This window comes from Balaenoptera musculus, chromosome X, assembly GCF_009873245.2.
Source record: "Balaenoptera musculus isolate JJ_BM4_2016_0621 chromosome X, mBalMus1.pri.v3, whole genome shotgun sequence".
Lineage (NCBI taxonomy): Eukaryota > Metazoa > Chordata > Mammalia > Artiodactyla > Balaenopteridae > Balaenoptera > Balaenoptera musculus.
In genome coordinates, this window is record NC_045806.1 from 103,347,383 (window position 1) to 103,372,148 (window position 24,766).

Consider the following 24,766-nt stretch of genomic DNA (forward strand, 5'->3'; position numbering starts at 1 on the left):
GGAAAGCAGAATTGGAGAACTTTATCTGGCAACATTAAGTACAGCCTGCCCTCTACTGAAAATCTGTTCCTTCTGTGTTCCCTGTCTCAGGCAGCAGAATCACCACCCACCTAGTTGCCTAAGCAACCAGGTCATCTTTCCTCATTGCTCCCCTCATATCCAGTCAGTCACCATATCCTATCAATTCTACTTTTCTGTCTCTCAAATCCAGATACCCTCTTCATTCCCACCATCATCATCTTAGTTACGGTTCTTACCATTTGACAGTCTTTACTTGGTTTCCCTGCCTCTGCTCTTACCCTGGCAAATCAAATCCACATTATTGTAGTTTCTCACTTTAGAAATCAGGATAAAATTCAAATTCCTTAGCATGGCAAAGAAGGCACTTTGTCACCTGGCCCCCACCTACCTCTCTAGTTTCATCTGGTCCTCTTCCTCCTTCACACTCAATGCTCCAGCTATAGCAAAGTATGCATTGTTCCCTGAAGGCAGGCCTGGAAGTACCTTCACCTCTCTTCAGCCGGCTAACACCACCTACCAGCCCTTCAGAACTCAGAGGTGCCACCTCTTTCAGGAAGCCTTCCCTAATCCCACCTGCAGTCTGGTTAGCTGCCCCTGCTTTTAGCTTCCCTATAGTATTTTTTTTTGCTTTCTCATAGTACTTTTGAACCTCTATTATAACGATCTGTTTTCAAGTTCAGCTGTCCCAACTAGTCTATGAACTCCTTGAAAACTGAAGCCATATCTGATTCATTTCAATATGCCATGGTCGGACACATAATGGAAGTCCAATAAATATATTTTGAATGAATTAATGAATGAACAGAATGGCTCTGCCAAGGGCTTGCCCATGGGTGAAGTACAAAAGAATTATACTAATAATTAGAGCTTTTTAAAAGGGCTACAGTAGTATCTTCAGAGCTCCTCAGGGGCTTAGCTTTAAAAGGTTTTGGCCTCTGATTGGGAAGGTCAGATCTTGGGCCACCCAATGAGGCATATGGAAATAAACAAAACTGGACATAAGAACCACCCATTGGGTGAACCAGTCACTAGAAAACTAACCCAAGTGCAGGTGGCAGTGGCAGAGGTTTAGTTCTAACAGACAAAGGTTTCTTGCAATGACCAGTCCCTGTCTAAACAACAGGTTAGGGGAAGGAGAGGAATTTAGGGGGTGGATATATTGAGAAGAGTCTGGCAAGAAGCAAATGTCCACAAGTTAGCTATTGGACTGAGGTTTAGGATAAGGACTCTAGCGCTTGAGACAGGAATTAACAAGAATAAGGTATAGCACTCCAATCATAAGATAGTACTGGGGTCGCTAAATAAGTTTTTGGAACAGGTCCTAAGGAACAAGCACAAAGGCAGAAGCTCATTTCTAAAACTAAGGGCACAGAAAGGGAATTAAGGCTTAAAATGAGATTGGACCTCAAGTATCAAAACCAGAGCACCATCTTCCAGTCAGACAAGCTGCAAGGCGATTTGAACCTTAGCCCCCAGCTGTGGGGCTGGACCCTGTCTTGGGTCAAGGCTGGTCCTGGGAACTGGGGCAGGGCTGAATTGCAGATGAGATGCAAGTGAACCCAGTTATGAGAAAGAAGAACTTCTAAGGCCAGAGAGAGGGGCTGAAGAAGGGACAAAGCACCCATCATGCTTTCTGAGAAACCTGAGAAGCTCTGAACCATCCTGACACAGCTGTAACCTCTTACTCTACAAATTGGTGATCAAGTCTTCTTCTATTTCCTGTCCCTAATCTGCCCAACACTCAGGCTCTAAGAGGTCCTGTCTTGCTCACAGCTCTCCCCTGCTCTTAGCACATTACCTGGTACATAAGAGATGCTCACTTTTTGCTTTAATAAGTGAATGCCTGGCACATAATAATGCCCAGCCAACATCCATTAAATTGAGTTCATGGTGAGAGGTAATCCTATAATATTTTTATTATTATTAGCTACCATTTTTTGCATAGTTACTGGTCGCCAGGCATTGTGCCAAGTCCTTTACAAGCATTATGTAACTTAATCCTCAAAACACTATTAACATCATTCTACAGATGAGAAAAATTGAAGCCTAGAGAGGTGAAGTCTCATGTCAAGGCCAAACAGCTTGTACTGACACAGTGATTTGAACCCAGGTCTCTGACTATGAAGTTTGTGTTCTTTAACCATTGCCCTATACCGCCTAACAGCCAAGTGTGGCAGACCCATCCCATCCTAAAAGATAGTTGAAACATGTTGCAAAGGCCCTTGGTGCCTTAGCCATTCTGGGGGGAAGAGTATTTGGCCACATAAACCTGACAAGGAATTTAGGGACTCTTTCCACTAGGGCAGAGTAACTGGCATGGGCTCTACCAGCCCATTATGTCTCAATTGCCAGAGCGCTCTACTGTCTCAAGAGAAAGCCTGTCACGCTGTGTAAATAGCTCAGTGACCTCCTGTCACTGCACAGGACATTAAACACAGTGCTGAAGAGCAAAGCAAATTTCTTGACATTGTTCAGACCAAGACCAGCTTTCTCAGTGGATTTTGGTTTCTCCTCTGGCATGCCCTCTGTACTGCACCCACTTAATCTCCACATTCTCTTCCTCTTTCCGGTTTGTGTATGTGTGAGTGAGGGAGCTTGAGAATTAGCAAGTGCCATATTTGTTTAGTAATTTAGAAACCAACTCTCTACTGCTGAATAGGTAAGAATTCTCCTGGACGAGCCTACCCATCTTTTTCACCCAGTTCTTTCTACTAAAGATAAAAGCGATAGCCAGGGAAGGCTCTTACAGAAATGTCCTCCTCCCTCCCCTGACCTAGAACAAGTGTCTGGTGCTTTCTGAGATCATAACACAAGGTGATTCCTGGGAACTGAGAACAAACCAACCTATTTGAGTGAACTGCCAAGTTCCACTTTCCTCTAAGATGTGTGGCTATGAAAAATGGACGTTCTTCTCATGCTTGGAGTGAGAGCTGTCTGTAAGGGAGGATGATCTAAGCTAAGTGAGTCTTCCTCTTCATTTAGAAGTTTTCATCTTTCAGCATTGGGAAGTTTGCAACTTCTCTGTCGTTGATAGAAATGGAGAAAAGTGAAAACAGGCATTCATTTCTGGCAGGCCTGGTCTCCTATGGTTTGCAAGTTGCTTAAGAAAAAGAAGGGCAAAACCCCCCCGGTGACTTCCCTAAGTGCTTAATAAGCAAAAGGATGGAGAACATGGAAGTATTTCTTGCAATAACACGAAAACTACACAGACAGACACAGCTTTATCTTTAGGGCATTTTCTCTTATACTTTTAGTATGTACAATAGATCAGAGTAGGAAAAAAATGAAGAAAGGCAGAGATGAAAAAAGCTTTGCAAAGGAGATTTCAGTATCTGCCATAAAGTCTCAAGAAAGAGTCAAAATAAATTAAACTTGTTAAAGAAGAAAGAAGCCAATCAGCCTCTTTTCAGATGAGTCCTAAATGGTTTTTTTTTTCCTCTAAAGAAAATCAAATCAAGGTTGATGTTTGGGCCACCTTGTATCACTAAGAAGGCTATTTTTGAAACAAATGTCAGTAGGACACAATGTGCCCCTGTTATATAAGCTCTTCAGAACATTATGGACTTGAAACTGTCCACCTGCTTTTAGAAGTTTTGATTTTGAGCTTAATGTCTGTAACATCGCCACATGGCAGTTGTCCTCAGACCACAAGTTTTTACGGTTCCCAAATATCATGTGTTTTAAGAGGACATTTAAAAACATTTTGTTGCTAGCAGGGCTCTTAGATATTCTTTAGCCTACCTTTTCATTCACTTTACACATAAATGTGGAGACTGGCCAGGACTGAACATTAGAACTGCCCATTGGGTAAACCAGGAAACCAAGTCCTGCTATAGGACAGGGATGACAGGAATAGTGGCAGGTATTGTGACAAAGTCACAAAATCATCCAGCTTGGCAGAGCTTAGACTATAACTCAGGTTTCATGATTCCTGGTCCAGTGGTCTGTCCACTGAGTCATTGGTTCAGTTTACTAAGCGTGTCCAATTATGGGAAGATAATCCTACCTGCCTTCAAGGGGCTTACAATCTAGTTGGATTATGAGCTTTTCCATCTGAGATACCCATCCTGTTTATCTGTGGCCTCCAGGATAATGTAATACACATCTCTAGTTATCACTTGAAATATTTGAAAACCCAGGTAGGCAGCTGAGGGTTTCTGCCCTTTGAGAGGAGATATGATCTAACAGAAAAAGAGAGTCAGGACAAGGGCTGGAAGGAAATTGAGGTCCTAATTGACAAAAGGACACCTCCCAGTGGGCAGCTGCCATGTTCCTTATGTTCCTAGCACTTAGAACTAAGGATAGGAAAGGACAGACAAAATACTACCCAGATTGGTACCTCTGGCTTACAAGAGAGCAGAGAGCTTGGGGATGGAGATGAGGCTGGAGGACAATTGATTCCAGGTCACATCCCCTGGGCATCCTCAGACTCCTTCACACTCCTGGGACAAATGGCAATTTTACAGATGCTATTCACACTGACATTTCTCTACCCAGAAGAAATTATCTCTTAAGTTGTCACTATCCTAAGATAGATTCATTTTCCATTAAGGAAGACAGAAAGTCGATCTGTCCTTCCAGCTAAAAGGCAGAGAAGCAAGGGTGAAATAACAGATGCCAAATATTCTCTTCTGTTCTTCAGGTGATTACACTGGGCTTTGGCAGGAGGGCTGATGGTTTGATAAAAGCACCCCTCTCTTTCAAATGAGGCATATGAATTCCAGGAAGGAGCATTAATGATGCATGGAAGTCTGCCATTCTGAGCAGACACGGTGGGGAAATATTTCCAACCAAATTTAGTCTCATGAGGCTTTTACCCAGCTCCAGGGACACTCCTTTATCTTCACTTTGTCTTTAACTCTCTCAGCTCCCCAAGGACAGGGAGCCCTAACCAAGAGATCCAGACTGGGACATCTGTTCTGTATAAAGAAATGAGGAGATCCTGTTGTGACACTGCTTGTTGTTGCAGAGATTTAAATAGACCTCATCCCTTTCTCCAGATCCAAACAACTGCAGACATTAAATATCCCATAGAGTACAGCCAATAAAGCAGTTTAAGTCCAGGCCCCCAACAGTTAGCAATTATATGCTTATTGTCTAGCTTGATTCTGTCCCACTCCTTTCTCCGACACATCTAAACTTTCCAAACAACATGTCTGCCAAAGGCTACTAGAACCTTATGGTTGATACAGGGATGAAGGGTCAGGTCACGTCTGCCTCTTCTCTCAGATGACGGATAATATCTTATGCACTACATGCCAATGCATTGCCTACCCACTCTCTCTCATCCTCCCCCTTGCTTTCAACAAGTGCTTTAAAATTGTAGCTGACAAGCTCCTGCTCACGCACAGTCTCCAGGTGGATTACAAGTTTTGCATCAGATCATTGGATGATTAAGCTATAACATAAGCCTTTCAGCTCAAAAAAAAGTTTTAAATGACATTTAAACTAAGCGTCATGGCTGAGGCTCGGGCATCAGAGGTCAGATCCCAGGGAGAGGACTGGGGTTGCCTGCGTGAGCACAGCCTGAAGAGGGCTAGTGCACCACAGCTAGCCAGGAGGGAATCCGGGAAAAAAGTCTGGAACTGCCTAAGAGTCAAGAGACCATTGTTTCAGGGTGCGTGAGGAGAGGAGATTCAGAACACCACCTAAACGAGCTCCAGAGATGGGCACGAGCCGTGGCTATCAGCGCAGACCCCAGAGACGGGCATGAAACACTAAGGCTGCTGCTGCAGCCACCAAGAAGCCTGTGTGCAAGCACAGGTCACTCTCCACACCTGCCCTCCCGGGAGCCTGTGCAGCCCGCCACTGCCAGGGTCCCGTGATCCAGGGACAACTTCCCCGGGAGAACACATGGCATGCCTCAGGCTGGTGCAACGTCACGCTGGCCTCTGCCGAAGCAGGCTCGCCCCGCATCCGTACCCCTCCCTCCCCCAAGCCTGAGTGAACCAGAGCCCCCTAATCAGCTGCTCCTTTAACCCCGTCCTGTCTGGGCGAAGAACAGATGCCAGAGGGTGACCTACATGCAGAGGCGGGTCCAAATCCAAAGCTGAACCCCAGGGGCTGTGCGAACAAAGAAGAGAAAGGGAAATCTCTCCCAGCAGCCTCAGGAGCAGCGGATTAAATCTCCACAATCAACTTGATGTACCCTGCATCTGTGGAATACCTGAATACACAACGAATCATCCCAAAATTGAGGCAGTGGACTTTGGGAGCAACTGTAGTCTTGGGGTTTGCTATATGCGACTGAATAGTTTCTGATTTATATGTTTATCATAGTTTAGTTTTTAGCACTTGTTATCATTGGTGGATTTGTTTATTGGTTTGGTTGCTCTCTTCTCTTTTTTTTAATTACATTTTAAATTTTTTTATTTTAATATTTTTTAATTCTTTATTTTAATAACTTTATTTTATTTTATTTTAGTTTTCTTTCTTTCTTTTTTTTCTACCATTTCTTCTGAGCCATGTGGCTGACAGGGTCTTGGTGCTCCAGCTGGGAATCAGGCCTGAGCCTCTGAGGTGGGAGAGCTGAGTTCAGGACACTGGTCCACCACAGACCTCCTGGCTCCACATAATATCAATTGGCGAGAGCTCTCCCAGAGATCTCCATCTCAACACTAAGACCCAGCTCCTCTCAACGACCAGCAAGCTACAGTGCTGGACACCCCATGCCAAACAACTAGCAAGACAGGAACACAACCCCACCCATTAGCAGAGAGGCTGCCTAAAATCATAATAAGTTCAAAGACACCCCAAAACACACCACCGGATGCAGTCCTGCCCACCAGAAAGACAAGATCCACCCTCATCCACCAGAACACAGGCACTAGTCCCCTTCACTAGGAAGCCTACACGACCCACTGAACGAACCTTACCCACTGGGGGCAGACACCAAAAACAACGGGAACTAAGAACCTGCAGCCTGCGAAAAGGAGACCCCAAACACAGTAAGTTAAGCAAAATGAGAAGACAGAGAAATACACAGCAGATGAAGGAGCAAGGTAAAAACCCACCAGACCAAACAAATAGGCAAGAGGAAATAGGCAGACTACCTGAAAAAGAATTCAGAGCAATGATAGTAAAGATGATTCAAAATCTTGGAAATAAAATGGAGAAAATACAAGAAACGTTTAACAAGGACCTAGAAGAACTAAAGAGCAAACAGACAATGATGAACAACACAATAAATGAAATTTAAAATTCTCTAGAAGGAATCAATAGCAGAATAACTGAGGCAGAAGAACAGATAAGTGACCTGGACGATAAAATAGTGGAAATACCTATCACAGAGCAGAATAAAAAAAAAAGAATGAAAAGAATTGAGGACAGTCTCAGAGACCTCTGGGACAACATTAAACGCACCAACATTCGAATTATAGGGGTCCCAGAAGAAGAAGAGAAAAATAAAGGGACTGAGAAAATATTTGAAGAGATTGTAGTTGAAAACTTCCCTAACATAGGAAAGGAAATAGTTAATCAAGTCCAGGAAGCACAGAGAGTCCCATACAGGAAAAATCCGAGGAGAAACACGCCAAGACACATATTAATCAAACTATCAAAAATTAAATACAAAGAACAAATATTAAAAGCAGCAAGGGAAAAATAACAAATAACACACAAGGGAATCCCCATAAGATTAACAGCTGATCTTCCAGCAGAAACTCTGCAAGCCAGAAGGGAGTGGCAGGACATATTTAAAGTGATGAAAGGGAAAAACGTACAACCAAGATTACTCTACCCAGCAAGGATCTCATTCAGATTCGATGGAGAAATTAAAACCTTTACAGACAAGCAAAGCTAAGATAATTCAGCACCACCAAACCAGCTTTACAACAAATGCTACAGGCGGGAAAAAAAAAATGGTTCTGAAGAACCTAGGAGCAGGACAGGAATAAAGACACAGACATAGAGAATGGACTTGAGGCCACGGGGAGGGGTAAGAGTAAGCTGGGACAAAGTGAGAGAGTGGCATGGACATATATACATTACCAAATGTAAAGCTGATAGCTAGTGGGAAGCTGCCGCATAGCACAGGGAGATCAGCTTGGTGCTTTGTGTTCACGTAGAGGGGTGGGATAGGGAGGGTGGGAGGGAGACGCAAGAGGGAGGAAATATGGGGATATATGTATATGTATAGCTGATTCACTTTGTTATAAAGCAGAAACTAACACACCATTGTAGAGCAATTATACCCCAATAAAGATGTTAAAAAAAATAAAATAAGCGTCATTTCTGTCTTCAACCTGTCAGACTCTTAAGCGCATCGTCCCTACACATATGAGTTTGTTGGGTTTTAAGTTTTATGAAATTTATGACTTTGGCAACCCACCTATGAAAAGGATTATATATCCCCTCAAGCTAAATCCCCTCCAATAGTGCAGTTACTCCGGGTTTGCCACCAGTGAGTGGAAAAATCAAACCTAATTCTGTGTGTTTACTGAGCCCACACAGCCACTCTTAAGCCGCTTGATGAAAATCCTTTAAGCAGTCAAGATGCAAGCAAAAGCGCTAGCACACTCTTACCCTGAGCTCTTGCCAGTTGCTGGGTTTTGTCCATCACCCAGAGCACCGTCACACCACCTACGTTTCTGAAAATGGCCTGCTGGCTGCTGTTACTAGCACAGGCAGAGGCTTGAGGACAAAAGACTGCTGGACTGACTCAGGATGCCACAAGTGAGATACTTCACTACTGAGGCCGAATTTCAGCTGCTCCCTAGCCCTCTGGAGAATTCTTAACACTCTCTCCCAGCCACAGCTGGCTTTCATAAGGAGCCGAGACCAGGAAAGGAATGCCATTTGGGGAGTTGCCTTTTTCACTTTTTCGTCAGTGTTGGCCCCTGAAATCTTTAAGTTGACCTGAAAATGACCTTCCCGCTCATCTGCATGCTACAGCTGTCCCAGGAGAGCTAAATGAGTCTTTTCTGACACTAGTTAGTTACCTGCTACTCCCCATTGCCTCTAATAAGTATGTTGATTGCGTCACAGGCATTATGCCAAGCAGGCCTTGAGCTCTGAAATAAGAGACCATGACAAGAGCCTTTTCATATGGAGGAAGGGGTAGTGGTGGCAGAGGGCAAGGGTTTTTCCAAGGCTGGCTATGAGCTGATATGACCTTTCTGCTGCGTTGGCCTCACCAAGCCTACAAGAGATGGGCGGGGCTGCTCAGTCTCCGGCTGAGTTGGCTCGATCAGCAGCTCCCTCCTCCTCTACCAGCTGAGCCTCTCCTACCTGCCCTTTGCTATCCCTTTGTCTATTTCCGTCTGTATAGGTCTTTTTTCAGGTTCAGCGTGGTAATTATCATTTTGGAGCCAGGTCCACATCAATGAGGCTTAATTGAGCACAGATTTAACACTGTTCTTCATTGAAGAAGCACCCTCCAGAAAAACAAACTGCCATGTCTGAAAAAGCTCCTTAGAAAGAAACAATTCAGGAAAGGTAGAAAAGCCTGGCTGAAGAGCAAGTGCCTGAGGGGAGCAGCTTCTTCCTGTTGTCTTGTGTGACTTCAAAAGTACTTCAAACTAAAAATGGCTTTCTTTTTGGCTGCATTGGGTCTTCGTTGCTGCGCACGGGGGCTACTCTTCATTGAGGTGCGCAGGCTTCTCATTGCGGTGCCTTCTCTTCTTACAGAGCACGGGCTCTAGGCACACGGGCTTCAGTAGTTATACCTCAGTAAAAAAAAATACAGATGCTTAGGCAGGCAAAAAATAAATAAATAAAATTTAAAAAAATAAAAATGGCTTTCTTTGGGAATCTGTTCTTTTGCTGCACGTTCCTGGGAACCAGACAAGAAGCCCCGCTTTGTCTATCTAGCCACATCTTGTTAGCATTTAGCTGTGCTTATCATCTGGTGAGTGTTTCAGTTACTGAGTTAGGTTTTTTTCTCTTAAAGGGTGTCAAGATTCTCAAAATCCTTTCTTGACCTGCTTGAAAAAGAACCTAATTCCCCTAAATTCAATCCAAAGTGATTTTCTCACACAAGTGTCCCTTAGTTCTTCCTTCCAAAACAAAGAAGTGGCAATTTCTTTCAGAACTATCTAGTATTTTGATTTTAAAGATAAAAAACTACTTAAATGAAGTAATTAAATCAAATGAGATCAACTGGGAAATGCTGCTAGTAGGGCATTTGCACGTTCTAAGCAGGAGGTAGAAATACGTTGGCAGGGATAGAAGGTGGCTTTATCTGTGAATTCTCTTGGCATGACAAGGTTCTTTCTAGCTGATTCAGACTCCCTGTGCCAAAAAGCCCCACTAGCTTTTGGGCCGATTCCATTCTCCTCAGTTGCTTTTGTTTCTACGAGCTGGTCTGGCCCCAGGCAAAAGAGTAAAATAGATAAAACCTGTGTTTGTCTCCCCTCCAGTTAGAAATGTGGAACTGGTGATTCAGGAGTTAGCGCAATGAGGGAAGAGTTGAAGCCATAGGTAATAATACTGAGGGGAGAAAGGAAGAACAGAACCTTAAAGAGACTTGCTTATTCCACAAACCTTCATTAATTACCTACCAAACCAGGGCCCGTGAATAGACTCTGGGGGTACAAACGTACATCTTGACTGAGAGAGCAGAACTAGGAAGCAAAGACAGAAAGGTAGGAGAAGAACCCATAGTCTTCAGCATCAGAGAGCTAAGGAAAGAGGGTATATATAGTGCTAAGGGCCAGTGGTATATAAGTGATCTGCGGAAAGGTCTTTGAATTTGGTAACCAAGTATATAGTTCAAGAAGCAATTTCACTAAATTGGAGGGGAATGGAAGTTAGAGCACAGGTGTATAAGGGAAACATTGTGTTAAAATCAAGAGATAGTAAAGATGAATTTTTCAAGAAGATTGGTGGTGATAGGGAGTGATGCTGTATGGTTAAGAGGGTAGTAGGATCAAAAAAAGGAGGAAGAAGTGTTTTTTTGTTTCATTTTTCTTTGTCAGTATACAGAATGACCTGAGTATGAGCTAATTATTAAGTGAATAAGACCTGTCAGTGGTTTCAAATTACAGCAGGAATTAGAATCACCTGGAGGGCCACCTGAGTGGGGGACCCCAAGTTTCTTATTTAATAAACATGGGGTGGGGCCTGAGAATTGGCATTTCTAACAAGTTCCCAGGTGGCTCTGTTGCTGCTAAGTCTGGGGAATCACACTGAGAACCACTAGAATAGACTGAGAAGGAAAAAATAGCAAAAGAGAATAAACAGAGCTGAATTTTAAGAAGAGACAGAAGAGTATGAGATGCAAGGAATACATAGAGTAAATCTTAGAAAGAGTTCATTTTCTAAGCGATGGGAATGACAGAAGGGATAAAGATAACAGCAATATATTGAGGAAGAGAAGAAAGGCACTGAGGTGATAGAGCTCATATCAGACAGCTTCCATCTTCTCAGTAAAGGAAGAGGCAAGATCATCTGCAGAGAGGGTAGGTAAGGATTAGGGACTGGGAAACGTTTGGAATAAGCATCATTCACAGACTTAAAGAAGAATCAACCTCACGGTGATAGATGATGGATTTAATTTTAGAAATGGTGAGTTTGAGATGGTAGTCAGCCTTCAAGGTAGATTTGGTCAGCAGGCTGTTGGCTTCAATAAATGCATACATTCTGCAGCAGATTTTTGTCTTTTGTTTGTCTTGCTCACTGCTTCACCCCTAGCACCAAGAATAGTGCTTGGCACAGAATAGGCACTCAGATATACACTGGAATGAACCCGAGAGGCGTTGGCTGAGGTTGATTATTGTACATAAAAGTAATATATAGTAGAAACCTGCAAGTATCTCTGGAGTTAGAATATTACAGTGGTTAAGAGAGTGAGTTCTGGAATCTGAAGACCAGGGTTCTAATCCCAGCCTCTCAGTGCCTCACTTCCTCCTTCTCTAACATGGGAATGATCATGGACCAACCTCAAGGTTGCTGTGAGAATTAAATATATATAAGGGGCTTAGCACAACACCTCACACAGAGTAAGCACTGAATCAATGTTAGCTGGCTGTTTATTACTGCATTTCCCCTTCAATTAATTAAGGAGTGTTTCTTAACCAGTTTGAGTCACCATGTGTAAATCAAAGTACTAAGACATTAAAAAAAAATACCCTGTCTCAGATTTCATCATTCTTCCCCTACTGGTAGGGATATTGAGGCATAACTATTTAACAAAGAAAAAATGATCATCAAAATTGGTGTTTTCACTTTATACCTGATATACCATCCAAAGCCTTTCCTTAGAAGCATTTTTCTAAGTATGCATTTTAAGGCCTGGCTCCAGACTAAAACGTACTACTGACATAAGGGAACTATTGTGGAAGACAAAGGAAATAAGTGTAGAAGTTCCTAGTGCCTATTTTCATGGGACTAATATAAAAACATTGTCTGCCTTTGCCTGAACTAATTATGCAGTGCACTACTGACACATTTATTTTATTGATCCAATACATGTGAGTGCTACACTGATATTTATCACTAGAAATGATGGCTTACTATATAAATTAATACGTATTGTAATAACTGCTTTGCCCTTGTTATTGCCCATGCAGAATTCTTTCATGTTTGCATATTTCGTATTCAATAGTCAAGAGCTTATTTTTTAGGCATCTACAGTTTCTTTAGTTTAGGATCTTTTGCAGTGATAGATACAAAAATAGGAAATTGAGCCCCTGCCTTCAAAGAACTTATGTTTTTATAGACATACTCTCAAAGAAATAAGTCAAGAATAATGGCAAACACTCAAGTGTTAAACTGAGTACTGTAGTCCTGTGTTGCACCTCATGGTGGGGAGGGAGGCACATATCAAAAGTATAGACTATTATGCTGTTCCCACAAGAATTTCCAGTCAGGTAAGGGAGATATGACATAAGAGCATGAAAATTAAAATAAGAATATAAGAATTAAACAGTGGTATGTCACAGGAGAGTACAAGTTGAGTTGCAAGGTAGCAAAAGAATTTTAGGAAAAAAAATTGAATCATTTGGCCTAAGTCAATATGCCTCAGAGGACAAAGTGTCTTTTCCTTAACTTACCATCAAGTTAGAGTATTTTAGGACCCACTGAATGCTACTACTTGTCTAACCAAAGCATTGACAAATCAGTTGGTTATAGTGACTTAAGACTTTATATTTCTACCAAAGAGGTATATTAAGTGGCAAATGACTAATGGAAATACTGTCTCTAAAAGTCAAAAAATGTTTTTTTTCCAGAGGGCTGATATAGCTGTTGCTCCACTCACTATAACGCTGGTCCGTGAAGAAGTCATAGATTTCTCAAAGCCGTTTATGAGCCTGGGCATCTCCATCATGATAAAGAAGCCTCAGAAATCAAAACCAGGAGTATTCTCGTTTCTGGATCCCTTGGCTTATGAAATCTGGATGTGCATCGTCTTCGCTTACATTGGAGTCAGTGTAGTTCTTTTCCTAGTCAGCAGATTCAGCCCTTACGAATGGCACTTGGAAGACAACAATGAAGAACCTCGTGACCCGCAAAGCCCTCCTGATCCTCCAAATGAATTTGGAATATTTAACAGTCTTTGGTTTTCCTTGGGTGCCTTTATGCAGCAAGGATGTGATATTTCTCCAAGGTTTGTTTCCATGTCATACCCAATGCCTCCTTGCATGTTATGGCCATGATCCATTCATGCACATCTGATATTCACCCATCTCAAGTCCAGATTTCTTTCATTTAACATTCCATCCAGCGACAAATTATCATCAAGCCATTTTTGTTTGCTTGCGTCCTTGAAGTGAGTGTGTTATTGGTGTTGCTTTGAATGTCTTTCATGCATTTCTATGGTATCATCAATTTATACACATTATAGCAAACATTTGAACTCTGGATAAAGCAACATTGCCAGCTAATATTGATATTATTCAGATAAAGCTAACACTAAATCTTGATCAGAACAAACAGGCATGGTTTCCTCATTAATTGAGCTAGAACATTTTCTCATTTGACCAGAGACTGGATCTAGAAAATATTTAAAAGACAGAACTCTTCTTTAAAACCCTCCTACCTTCCCCTTTCCCCTCCATTTTTCATTTTGCTCTCTGACTGCCTAGAACTATTTCACTGTAGTATCTTGCCCAAGTTTTATCACTAAAACAATAAAACTTCTAGAAGAAAATATGGGAGGAAGTCTGTGTGACCTTGGATTGGACAAAGAGTTTCCAGAACGCAAAAAGCACAATCCACTGTAAAAATTGATAAACTGGACTTCACCAAAATTCAAAACTTTTGCATTTCAAAAGACATCATTAAGAAAACGAAAAGACAAGCCACAGTGGGAGAAAATATTAGGAAATCATACATGTGATAAAGGACTTGTATCCACAATATATAAAGATCTCTTGCAACTTAATAAAAAGAAGATAAACAACCCAATTCTAAAAATGGATGAAAGATTTGAATAGATATTTCCCCAAAGAAGGTATACAAATGGTTAATAATCACATGAAAAGATGCTCAACATCATTAGTCATTAGGGAAATGCAAATTAAAATCACAGTGAGACAGCTCTACACATCCTCTAGAATGGCTATAATCAAAAAGACAGATAATACCAAGTGGTGACGAGGATGTGGAATGACTATAGCTCTCATCCATTAGTAGCGTGAATGCAAAATGCTACACCCAAATTGGAAAATGGTTTGGCAGTCTCTTATAATTAGACATACACTTAAAATATGACACAGCAATTCCACTCTTATTTACCTAAGAGAAAAGAAAACATATATCCACACAAAGACTTATACACAAATGTTCATAGGAGCTTTATTTATTATAGCCAAAAGTGGAAACAACCCAAATGTCCATCAACAGATGAATGGATAAACAAAATGTGGCATATCCGTACCACATTTGGAATGGGAAACTATCGAGCAACTAAAAAAAGACAACTGCTACGTGCTACTAAATTAACTTTGAAAACATGATGCTAAATGAAAGAAGCCAGATGCAAAAGGCCACTTACCATATGATTCCATTACTTGAATTCCATTTATTGACTATCCCATATTGTATTATTCCATTTGTCCAGAATAGGCAAATCAATAGAGACAGAGAGCACGTTGTTGGTCTCCGGGGCCTTGGAGGGAGCAGAGAGGGGTTGATCAGGATCAGGATTAGGGTGAGGCAAGTGAGGCTGAGTAGAACAAGTACAGGGGTCAGATCCAGTCTTTATTTTAAAATTTGCTATTTTATTAATCATGGATTTTTTTGCATTAATTTTGATTTTTAAAAAAAATTATACTAAAATTCTCTTTATTTTGATTAATGAGATTTTGGCACCCCCTTAAATTTTGTGTGGGGGGCAAATGCCTCACTTGCCTCACCCTAGTCCCATTCCTATCAGGATTAACCACAAAAGGGCACAAGGCAACTTTTCAGAGTGTTGGAAATTTTCCAAAACTGGGTTGTGGCAATGGTTGCACAACTCTAAATTTACTAAAATCATTAATTGTACACTTGTATTGGTGAATTGTATGGTATGCATATTTTACCTCAGTGAAGCTATTGAAGATACTGAATGTGAATATCCTAGACCTTACCCACTTAAAGTGTCGAGTCACCTAAACAAAAATGGTGGCAAATTCATAATTATAAAATATTGTAAGCAAATGTAACATCTTTATAATCAGAAAAAAATGAAATAAAACGTTGTAGTTTTGGTAAAATTGAACATTAATCCAAATACTGACCAGAGTCAATTATACAAACATATAGGGATTTTCATTTAGACTAGAAGGACTCAGAAGGTCACCTACCATGTTTTTATAGCATACTTCATTTGAGGTTATCCACTTGGAGCACAAAACATTTAAAATGAAGTTTTGCAGTATAAATCGCTGGTAACCATCTTCAGCAGCTTTTTAGTATAACACGTGTGGGGTAAGCCTCATTTATCTGTCATTCTTTTTTGCCACCCTCAATCTGCTTGGTCAGATTCTCCAAATTATATCACTCCCTATTCCTTTTGTGCTTGGAATGTGTGTCGTTTTGTGATATCATCTGGGAGTTAATTGTGCTAGTTTCTTTCTTTTCTGATTTTTTTAAATGTTCACTTCAAGAGATGAGGGTTTCTGAATGATCCTGTAATTGAATGATTTTAACATGGCTGGTAATCTGTGTTGAGACAATGCTAAAGACTTATTAAGGCTGGAGATTTTATTGGTTTCTGTAAGTGAATTTTCAAAACTAAATTTGTGATATCCCCACTGGAGTGCTACATACTACTGCGCATACTCAAACAGGACTCTTAAAAGGCCATTTGTTTTTAGAAGTATTTATGCATATTACCTCATTAAGTAATAACTTAAAAATGATGGCTTGAAAATGACAAGCTGGAAAGATTCTTTATTTTCATTTTTTGTAGCAGAATTTAAGCTGTGGCTCTTCTGTGGCGCCGAAATATATCAAGTGCTTTTTTCAAGGTACAGATTTTATTATTCTGCGCTAGACACTGTCCTAGAGAGCGATGGCTTTCAAATGTTTTGAGCACAACCCTCGGTCAGAGATAAATTTTCCATCACAGCTCAGTACACATATATGTACGTAACAAAAGTTTCACCAGAAATTACCCTTACAGTGTGCCATGCACTCTGATATTCTCTATTCTGTTTCTTTTTTTTTTTTTTTCTAAATGCTGGTCACAACCCAACCCAGCAATGGGGTACACAGCCCCATTTCTGTTCGATGGCCATCCTTGGAATGCAAACTCTCCAGAAAGCCCAGAATGTGAGCATGCATTGTACACTCTGACTTTTCTCAAAATTGGAGCAATTCAAGGCATTATAAGAGACCACATTTTAAAGTAGAATTATCAAATATCATAGCAGGAGGAGATGTCAGAGATAAATTAATCCAGCTGCATCCGTTTACTGAGGGCCCAGGAACAACAACTTTCTCTGAGTTCCCACTGTGTCTGGGCACTTTACCAGTATTATCATATGAATTCTAATCCTCAAAACACTACCACAAGGTGGGCATCGTACTTATTTTTTAGGTGAAGGTGAATCTCAGGTGAAGTAATTTGCCCAGTCACACAGCTAATGACAAAGCCAGTATTCATACCCATCTCCAATTCCAAAACCTGTGCTCTTTCCACTTCATACTGCTTTTCTCATATCATAGAGAAAGGAATAGTACCCGGAGAGATAATGTCATGGAACCCGAGGGCATGGAGGCTGTAAGAGCCAGCAGTACAATTATTTCCACTACCACACGCAGCCTCCCACTACCGACCTAAAGGTGCACTGTTTGTTCCATTCTTTTCCTCATGCTCATGCCCAAGAGATGTTTTCCAGTCTCCCAACCTCTGATGAAACAGTACCTTTGCCCTGGCTGTTTAAGAAAATAGGCAGTGAGCATTTAAGAATGCTGCTGAACATGTGTTCACTCAAAGTTAAAGACTGGGAAATCAGCAACAAGGCATCATGAGGAAAACTGAGCATGATTCCATTGCCATCAAATAAAGCTATGAACAGTAACCTAGAAGCCTAAAGAGTCTATGTCAATATTAGGTTTGATATTTTCAACTACCCCAATTGTTCAGGGTGACCAATTCAGGTGGAGACTGAGTAATCAATGTAATAAGCTGAGGTTATATTCATACACAAACTAATTTGTTGGGGGGAGTCAGGAGAAGAAAGTATGAGGAGATTGCATTCAACCCTCTTCCCCCTGATTGGGGGATGGGGAGATAGCCAGTGGGTGTAGCCAGATGGAGGGAGCATAGTGATTAGGTATGCGGGTCCTGGAGTTCATCTCACAATTCGCTTAGCTGTTGTGTGACGCGGGGCGAGGTACTAAATCTTGCTAAGGCTCAGTTCTTCATCTATAAAATGTAAAGCACAGTTCCTGACATATAGTAAGTTCTCAATACACGTTACCTATTATCATTTTTAAACTGGCTGCTGTTAACCCTCCTGGCTTCACAAATACTAATCGTTCATATTGCATTTGCATTTTAGTTCCTAATACTCCTTAGGAATACGGTTAACATTTTAGTCAGTGCCAAATAGCTGATTTCTGATGAGAAATAACCAACAACATTCCTTCTTGAAACCATAAAGTGCTTTTCTTAAGGATTACACCACTTGCAAACATTTTGATTGTATTATTCCACAATGTCTTGCTGATATTGACAGGTGGTTGGAATTTTTTTTAATCTGAAATTTATTTCGTTTGTAAAACGTTGACAGAACTGCTAAGCAGGCCAGAGTCCAAGTCCTTCCAGACAAATGCGCCCCCTGCTGACTTTCTCTAAAGTTGCAGGGACATCTGAGGGCTAACCAAGTTGAAGATACAAGGTTCCAGGAATTGCAGCAGAGAAAATGGAAAGAACACACTAACTTGAACCTGGTTACTGTGTACAGATTATTCCATGGGCATTATTCTCCTGTTAAGTTTTCCAAATAGCAAACACTTTGGAGAAGCAGGCAGGAGATCTGTCCAGGTTAGCTGACACATAGATCCTCCTTTTTTAAATGGAAAGTATGTGCAGAATAATAAAATATACGAAGGGTAAAAAATGAATGGGATCAAAGACAATAGGAGAGTTTGGGGCTCCGTTTAAAGCAACGATAGCCTTTCCTTTACTGATGTATGACCAGTGTCTTCATCCTACTGCAACTGCAAATTCACTTCAAAGCAGTAGTGGTGTGGTAATAAATTAATTGTAGTAGCAGGATTTTTATTACAACTATTTCATGACTTTTCTGGCTGAAAGCCGTAGTTTTCAGTCTTTGGGAGATGGTTAGTTATTCCCATCAGAGAAAACTATAAGAACCAAAGATTGACTCTGCACATTTTTAAAAAATCTGTCATAGACACAGCATTGAATGGAGTGTAGAAATGATGCCTACTGTGGAAGAAAGAAGAGGGAGAACAGGAATGATAAAGAGTTTGTGCAAAGGAGAGGCAGTTTGCAGTTCCGGGTCTTCATCTTGTGAAGCTAGTAAAGTGCCGATTTCAAAATTTACTTACAGGATGAAGGTTACAGCACATAGCTCACTTTTATTATCATTTCATAGGCCATAAAATACATTTTATTATTAACTCAGAAACTCTAGTTTCTTATGATCACAGATAACATAAGCATTGTGTATTATTTTGCAATGTTATGTCTGTTTTTCTCTTGTTGCTAATTTACTTTCATTAACTTCATGCCTCCTCTTACATTTCTTCAAAAGGTATGATATGTTCCTTTAATGCATTTTTATAAATACTAAATGGCAGCATTTTACAGTCATTTCATTATGCTAACCTCAAAATCTGTCTTGTGCAACAAAACTACTTGAAATGAATGTTAAACATTTGAAGCTGCATTAATAGAAGAAAAGATACTGGGAAATGACAGGTCTTTCTAATTCAACTATAAAGTCTTGTCTTGTTTTAATAGATCCTTTTAAAAATGTGATGGGGCTGACCCATCAGTCACTTTTTATATAGCCTCCATGTGAAATGTGGATTTAAAAGGCTATAGTTTCACTAATGAGAAAAGGGAAATGTGAAAATTCTTATAGAGCTTCTTCCCTGTGAGTTCCACTGCACATTTTCTCAGTGAAAGGATTTAGGCATCCATGACATACAAGGGAAGAAAGTGGTAGAAATTCCACCAAGACTCTTGTCAAAGCTACCACTGTCTTTTTTTTTTTTTTGATGAACAGAAAATTTTATTTATATTTTTTAAAAATCCATTCCTTTAAAAAACATCAGATCACCAGAACTTATTCACTTAATAACTAGAAGTTTGTACACTTTGACCAACATCCCCTATTTTGCTCACCTACCATCCCCTGAAAACCTATATTCTCTTCTGTTTTTCTATAAGTCTGGCTTTTTTAGATTTTACAGAGGTTAAATTCTTACTTGAACTGGCACAAAAGCTACTACTGTCTTGAAGGGAGAACGCTGAATGCAAGCTTGTGCATTCAACGCTGATTCCAAGGAAGCTCCTTTTTTCCATCTATGCTGATGCTCGTGGATACTATTTTACCATTTCTATGTGGATATTCACCAAAATTCTCCATGATCATAAGTCTATCACAGTATTAACCACATAATTGCCAAAATCAACAGCCATGTAGACAAGAGGCCACAAAAAAGACCATTTTGCTTTTAGGTTTATTTTCAGTCATGTCAACAGCCAATTTCAGCTGAGTCATACAGATCAACCACATGATTATCTGAGTCAGCCATTAAGGTGGCCAAAATAACCAGATTATGATGTGCAGGCTTGATTTTAGATCACACAGACACAGCCACAGTCCATTAGCTGCAATAGAATGGCACAAATGTAATTTCCATAAATTACTGTGTTGTTCTCCACATTTCAAGCAGATAATACATAAACTACCATTAGTATTCACAGCAGCAGAATACACCCTTTTCCATACCAAACCATGATTCTGGAAATACTCCAAAATCAGTTTTCCCCTCAGTCTCAGTAAAACCCCATCATCCCAAATAAGGATGACATTCACAGTTCCATTCCAAATGAACAACAGATAATAAACAATAATTACCCAAACATGTTTGGTTTTCCTGCAGCTATATTTCTCAGTGTTTGTAGGAAAATTGCTCCTTCTATAATTTACACACCATTTTGGGTTTTCTTATACAAAATATGAGTATTTTATACTACAGAAATGTGGGCATGTCTTTCCGATTGTGTAAGTCTAGATGATTTATTTCCTATTTCTCCTCTCTACGCCTCAATTTCTTTATCTGTAGAATGCTCCATTTTCTTATCTGTAAAGGGATGGAGGATTAAAGGAGTTGACACATGTAAACAATTATAACAGAGTCTGGCACATAGGAAGTGCTCCTTAAATGTTCGCTATTATTATCATTTTTATTACCCTATTACTACGAATGCTACTTTGAGCATTCATCTTTTATACAGTAAAATTATTTCCAGAGTCAGATCAACCCAGAATAAATAAAATGTATATGTTAACAATGAAGAAAGACTATGAAAGGTTCAAATTCATAACTGAAATATTCTGTACACTTTTAGCATTCAGATGTGACATTCTTTCTGACTCCAGATATTTTTACATCTTCTGATTAAAAGGGAAATGTTCCCAGGTGAAATCCTGAGAGAGTATAACTATTAGTTAGAAAATCTGTTGCAAAGCAGATTCGCACATCTGAAAAGCTAAAAGTGATTATGCTCAGAAATAAATAAATAAGGGTTATTTGAAGCATCCAGGGACCAATAGGAATTACAGGCTTTAAAAAACCAAATAGTTTTGTTACAGTTAATCAATAAAGAATACTATTTATCAAAACACCTGCCAAAATTATTTGATCAGGGTGTAAAATCTAAAACAACTGAATTTTCCAGAGGCTAAAAAAAAGGTTATCTTGGGACACAGGAATTTAAATTTGCTTCAAAGTGGTAAAATGCGAGTATAGACAGAGAAGAGCTTGACTTGCCAGCTTCCAGCCCAGAGCTGCCCTTTTCCCACAGAGCCTGGAGAAGTGCCAGGCTCCTACGCCTATTCTTGACTCTATGACAGAGTGGGTTCTTTTCCTGTGAGCTTTTCTGGGCATGAGAGAACACAGCCTAACCAGGATGGAGCTCCACCACAGAGCAGAACTATCCTCAGGATAATGTGGCAATGTTTTATAAAACCTAGTGACCAGATTGCATCTCTGCAAACAGAGCCAGCCTTCAGCAGCATTGTGAAGGAGATGAAGTTTCCTCACTACAAGCCCTTACCCATTGAGCATTCAGTGCCCTCACACTGCCCCCTAACTGCCCACAGACCCTCTCCCTGAGTAGCATTCATGATGCAGGACCATGACTCCCAATCCTGGCTGCACCTGAGTTTTATAAAAATGCTGCTGCCTAGGCCCAACCCTCAGAGATTCGGATTTAATTGGCCTGGGGTGGAGCCTAGGCATTTTTTTGGTCATTGTGTTTTGTTTTGTCTTATCTTGTCTTGAGCTCCCCCAATGATACTGATGTGCAGGCAGAGCTGAGAATCACTGATGTAGAAGAAGAACAATATTTCTCAGTTTGGGCCGCAGGCTACTGCACTCACCAGTGATGCTTGAGAAGTCCAGATTTTTGAGCACTCAGATATTCTGAATCAGCATTTTAACAAACACCCCACGTAATGCCCATGCACAGTTACATTTAAGAACAAAATTTTCCCTGATTAAAACTTACCCATCTTCTGTCCCATTCTCCACTAATTGCATAGACTAATCCAGGATAATATGATAATAGATGCTGTTGAAGTAAAATGTTACATTTTGAGCACGCCTCCTGAAGAAAGCTCAGAGGATAATTCCAATAGTAAGAATTTCTAGGGCGGGCCAGTGAGGATGGTTTTGTTTGTTTTGATTATTTTGGTGGGGGAGGGTACAGACAAACCTTTTAGTGCTTCTCAAATCCTATTAATCAGGTAGTTTCCTACTTCACTTGAGGCCTGTCCTATGTGCTACATCTCAGTTTGTAAAAGGGAAGAGTTTCAATCTCTGGATCTAAACTCCTGAGCCCCACTAGCCATTTATATGAAGACAATAATAAATATTATCTTATGGCCCCTTGCCTTATGGGTAATCAGCTCCACAGAATGGCAATGTCTATACTAAATTTGTTAAACTCATAGTGCATAGTGCTTGTTTACTAGCTAGCACCTAATCATTTCTCTTCAAATATGTAAAGGTTTTCGACTCTGTGTTTCTCCCATGACATCACCTTACATCAGTGTTTTTCAACCTTGACTGCGCATTGTAATCGCCTGGAGAGATTTTAAAAATACATATGTCTGGGTCCCACCTCTAAGGTTCTGATTTCTTTGGTCTTGGCTGGGTCTGAGCATGAGAAGTTTTTTTTAAAGATCCCAGGTGATTCTAAGGTACAGGCAAGGCTGGGAACCACTTGCCTTAAAGGAAATAGAGCAGTCTTCCACAGGTGTGCCCAGAAAAGCTCACAGGAGGAGAATCAGGTAAGTACAATTATTACACCTAAGCAGGAACTGGCAAAAAGAAGGTATTTTTTCCCGTGATTAAATAAATAATCCTGCTTTGAAACCCGTATAGGCCTGAAGAGCATTATGCATGTACCATCATCACATGCCATCATGGCATGTGGTGATACTGTCAACGTGTCACTTTTGTTTGATGTGTTAATTCCCTGACATCATTTACTTCCCTCTTTCATCAGCTACACTGAAACTATTCCTCTTTCCAAAAGTAAAGATAAGGATTTCTTAAACTGAAATCCGGCCCCTCTGGGTCTGGATTGGTCTTTGTTTTGTAGATCACTCTCCGGGCGCATTGTTGGAGGGGTTTGGTGGTTCTTCACGCTGATCATAATTTCTTCCTATACGGCCAATCTCGCTGCTTTCCTGACTGTGGAGAGGATGGTTTCTCCCATAGAGAGTGCTGAAGACTTAGCTAAGCAGACTGAAATTGCATATGGGACCCTGGACTCCGGCTCAACAAAAGAATTTTTCAGAGTAAGTGCTTTACAGTTAATTGGGCCTGCTGGATTTTATTTTATCATCTGCTCACAAAGGCAGATTCACAGTGCTTTAAGGGAGGATCGGGGAAACGGTGGGAATGTTATCAAAGCAGAGCATCTTAAATACAGAGCTACTTGCTTGGTGACCTAATTCATTGTCCTTTAGAACTAAGACTCCTGTGCGACATCACAGGGGGCATGTCAAGAGCACTGAGTTTGAACTCACAGGTTTGAATCCCAACCCTACCACAAAGTGATCGTTTGTCCTTGGGCAAGTCATTTAACTTCTGTCGGCCTTGGTCCCCTTACTTGAATAATGAGGGGATTGAACTAAATAATATCTATTCTCCTTTTTAGCTTTTACAAAAGCAGTGATTTTATGTCTCAGCAGTTCACAGAAGTTAGGTAATTGACTCTAAGAATCTGAGGAGTGATGAACTATAAAATTACATATTCTATTTAGACATTGGTTTTCTATTAAAATGTATTACAGTTGTTTCAAGCATTCATGTACATGCTGATAATTCAATTTTCTGGGAAGCTGATAATTGTTTTAATTTCTTGAGTAGATTTATTTCCCCCTCACTACCCGCACATAGGCCAAATCTTGGTGGGGAAACAGCAAGTTGTTCACTAGCAAAAGTTAGTAAAGTGTAAGCACTGTCAAGGAGAAAGAAGAAAGGAGATCGAAGGAGAACATTATAGAATGTTCTATAGAACATATAGAATGAACAAATATAGAACATTATACAACAATATAGAACATTATAGAATGAACAAAACCACTTTTACATAAAATACCAATATCTTTGTTCTGTAGCAACTGGTCTATAAGAAAGGCTACCGATGGAGTGTTTAAGAACTCACATGATTTTTCAGTTGCCCCAACCAGGAAAATATGGTGGTTTCAGTGAGAAAATGGACCCATTCTATCCATACCACTGCCTGCTACTGTAACCCATGTAACTGGTTGTAGCAGTGATCCAGAAGCCACTTGTGTAGTAGGTAGAGAAGAAAAGTTTAGTCATTCTCTCCAACCAATAATCAAATTATCGGATGGCAGGTATAATTACTGACGTTTCCTCAAAGATCCACAGTAAACAAATGTTGGTTCTAAACCAGCTTGCTTTAAGAAATCAGTAAGAAATATATTTCTACATGTATCATCGTGGGATTTGTCCAGTTGTTTCATGGGAAAGCAGAAGGAGTGTATTTCTTGAAATTATAGCAATTAACTAAAAACTGTTTTCATTCCCTGAAGGAGAAAGGGTTAATTCTGAGACCCTTTCCAGAAATCTC

General features: G+C 40.4%; 1 protein-coding gene across 1 annotated transcript in view; it reads left to right on the top strand.

Moving 5' to 3' along the window:
- Positions 1 to 24,766, top strand: part of GRIA3 (glutamate ionotropic receptor AMPA type subunit 3) — a 286,926-nt gene that overhangs the window by 205,705 nt on the left and 56,455 nt on the right. The window contains exons 11-12 of the mRNA XM_036840418.1: positions 13,191 to 13,567; positions 23,264 to 23,462. Coding sequence (XP_036696313.1) covers positions 13,191 to 13,567; positions 23,264 to 23,462 — 576 coding nt within the window. The remainder of the gene's footprint in view (positions 1 to 13,190; positions 13,568 to 23,263; positions 23,463 to 24,766) is intronic.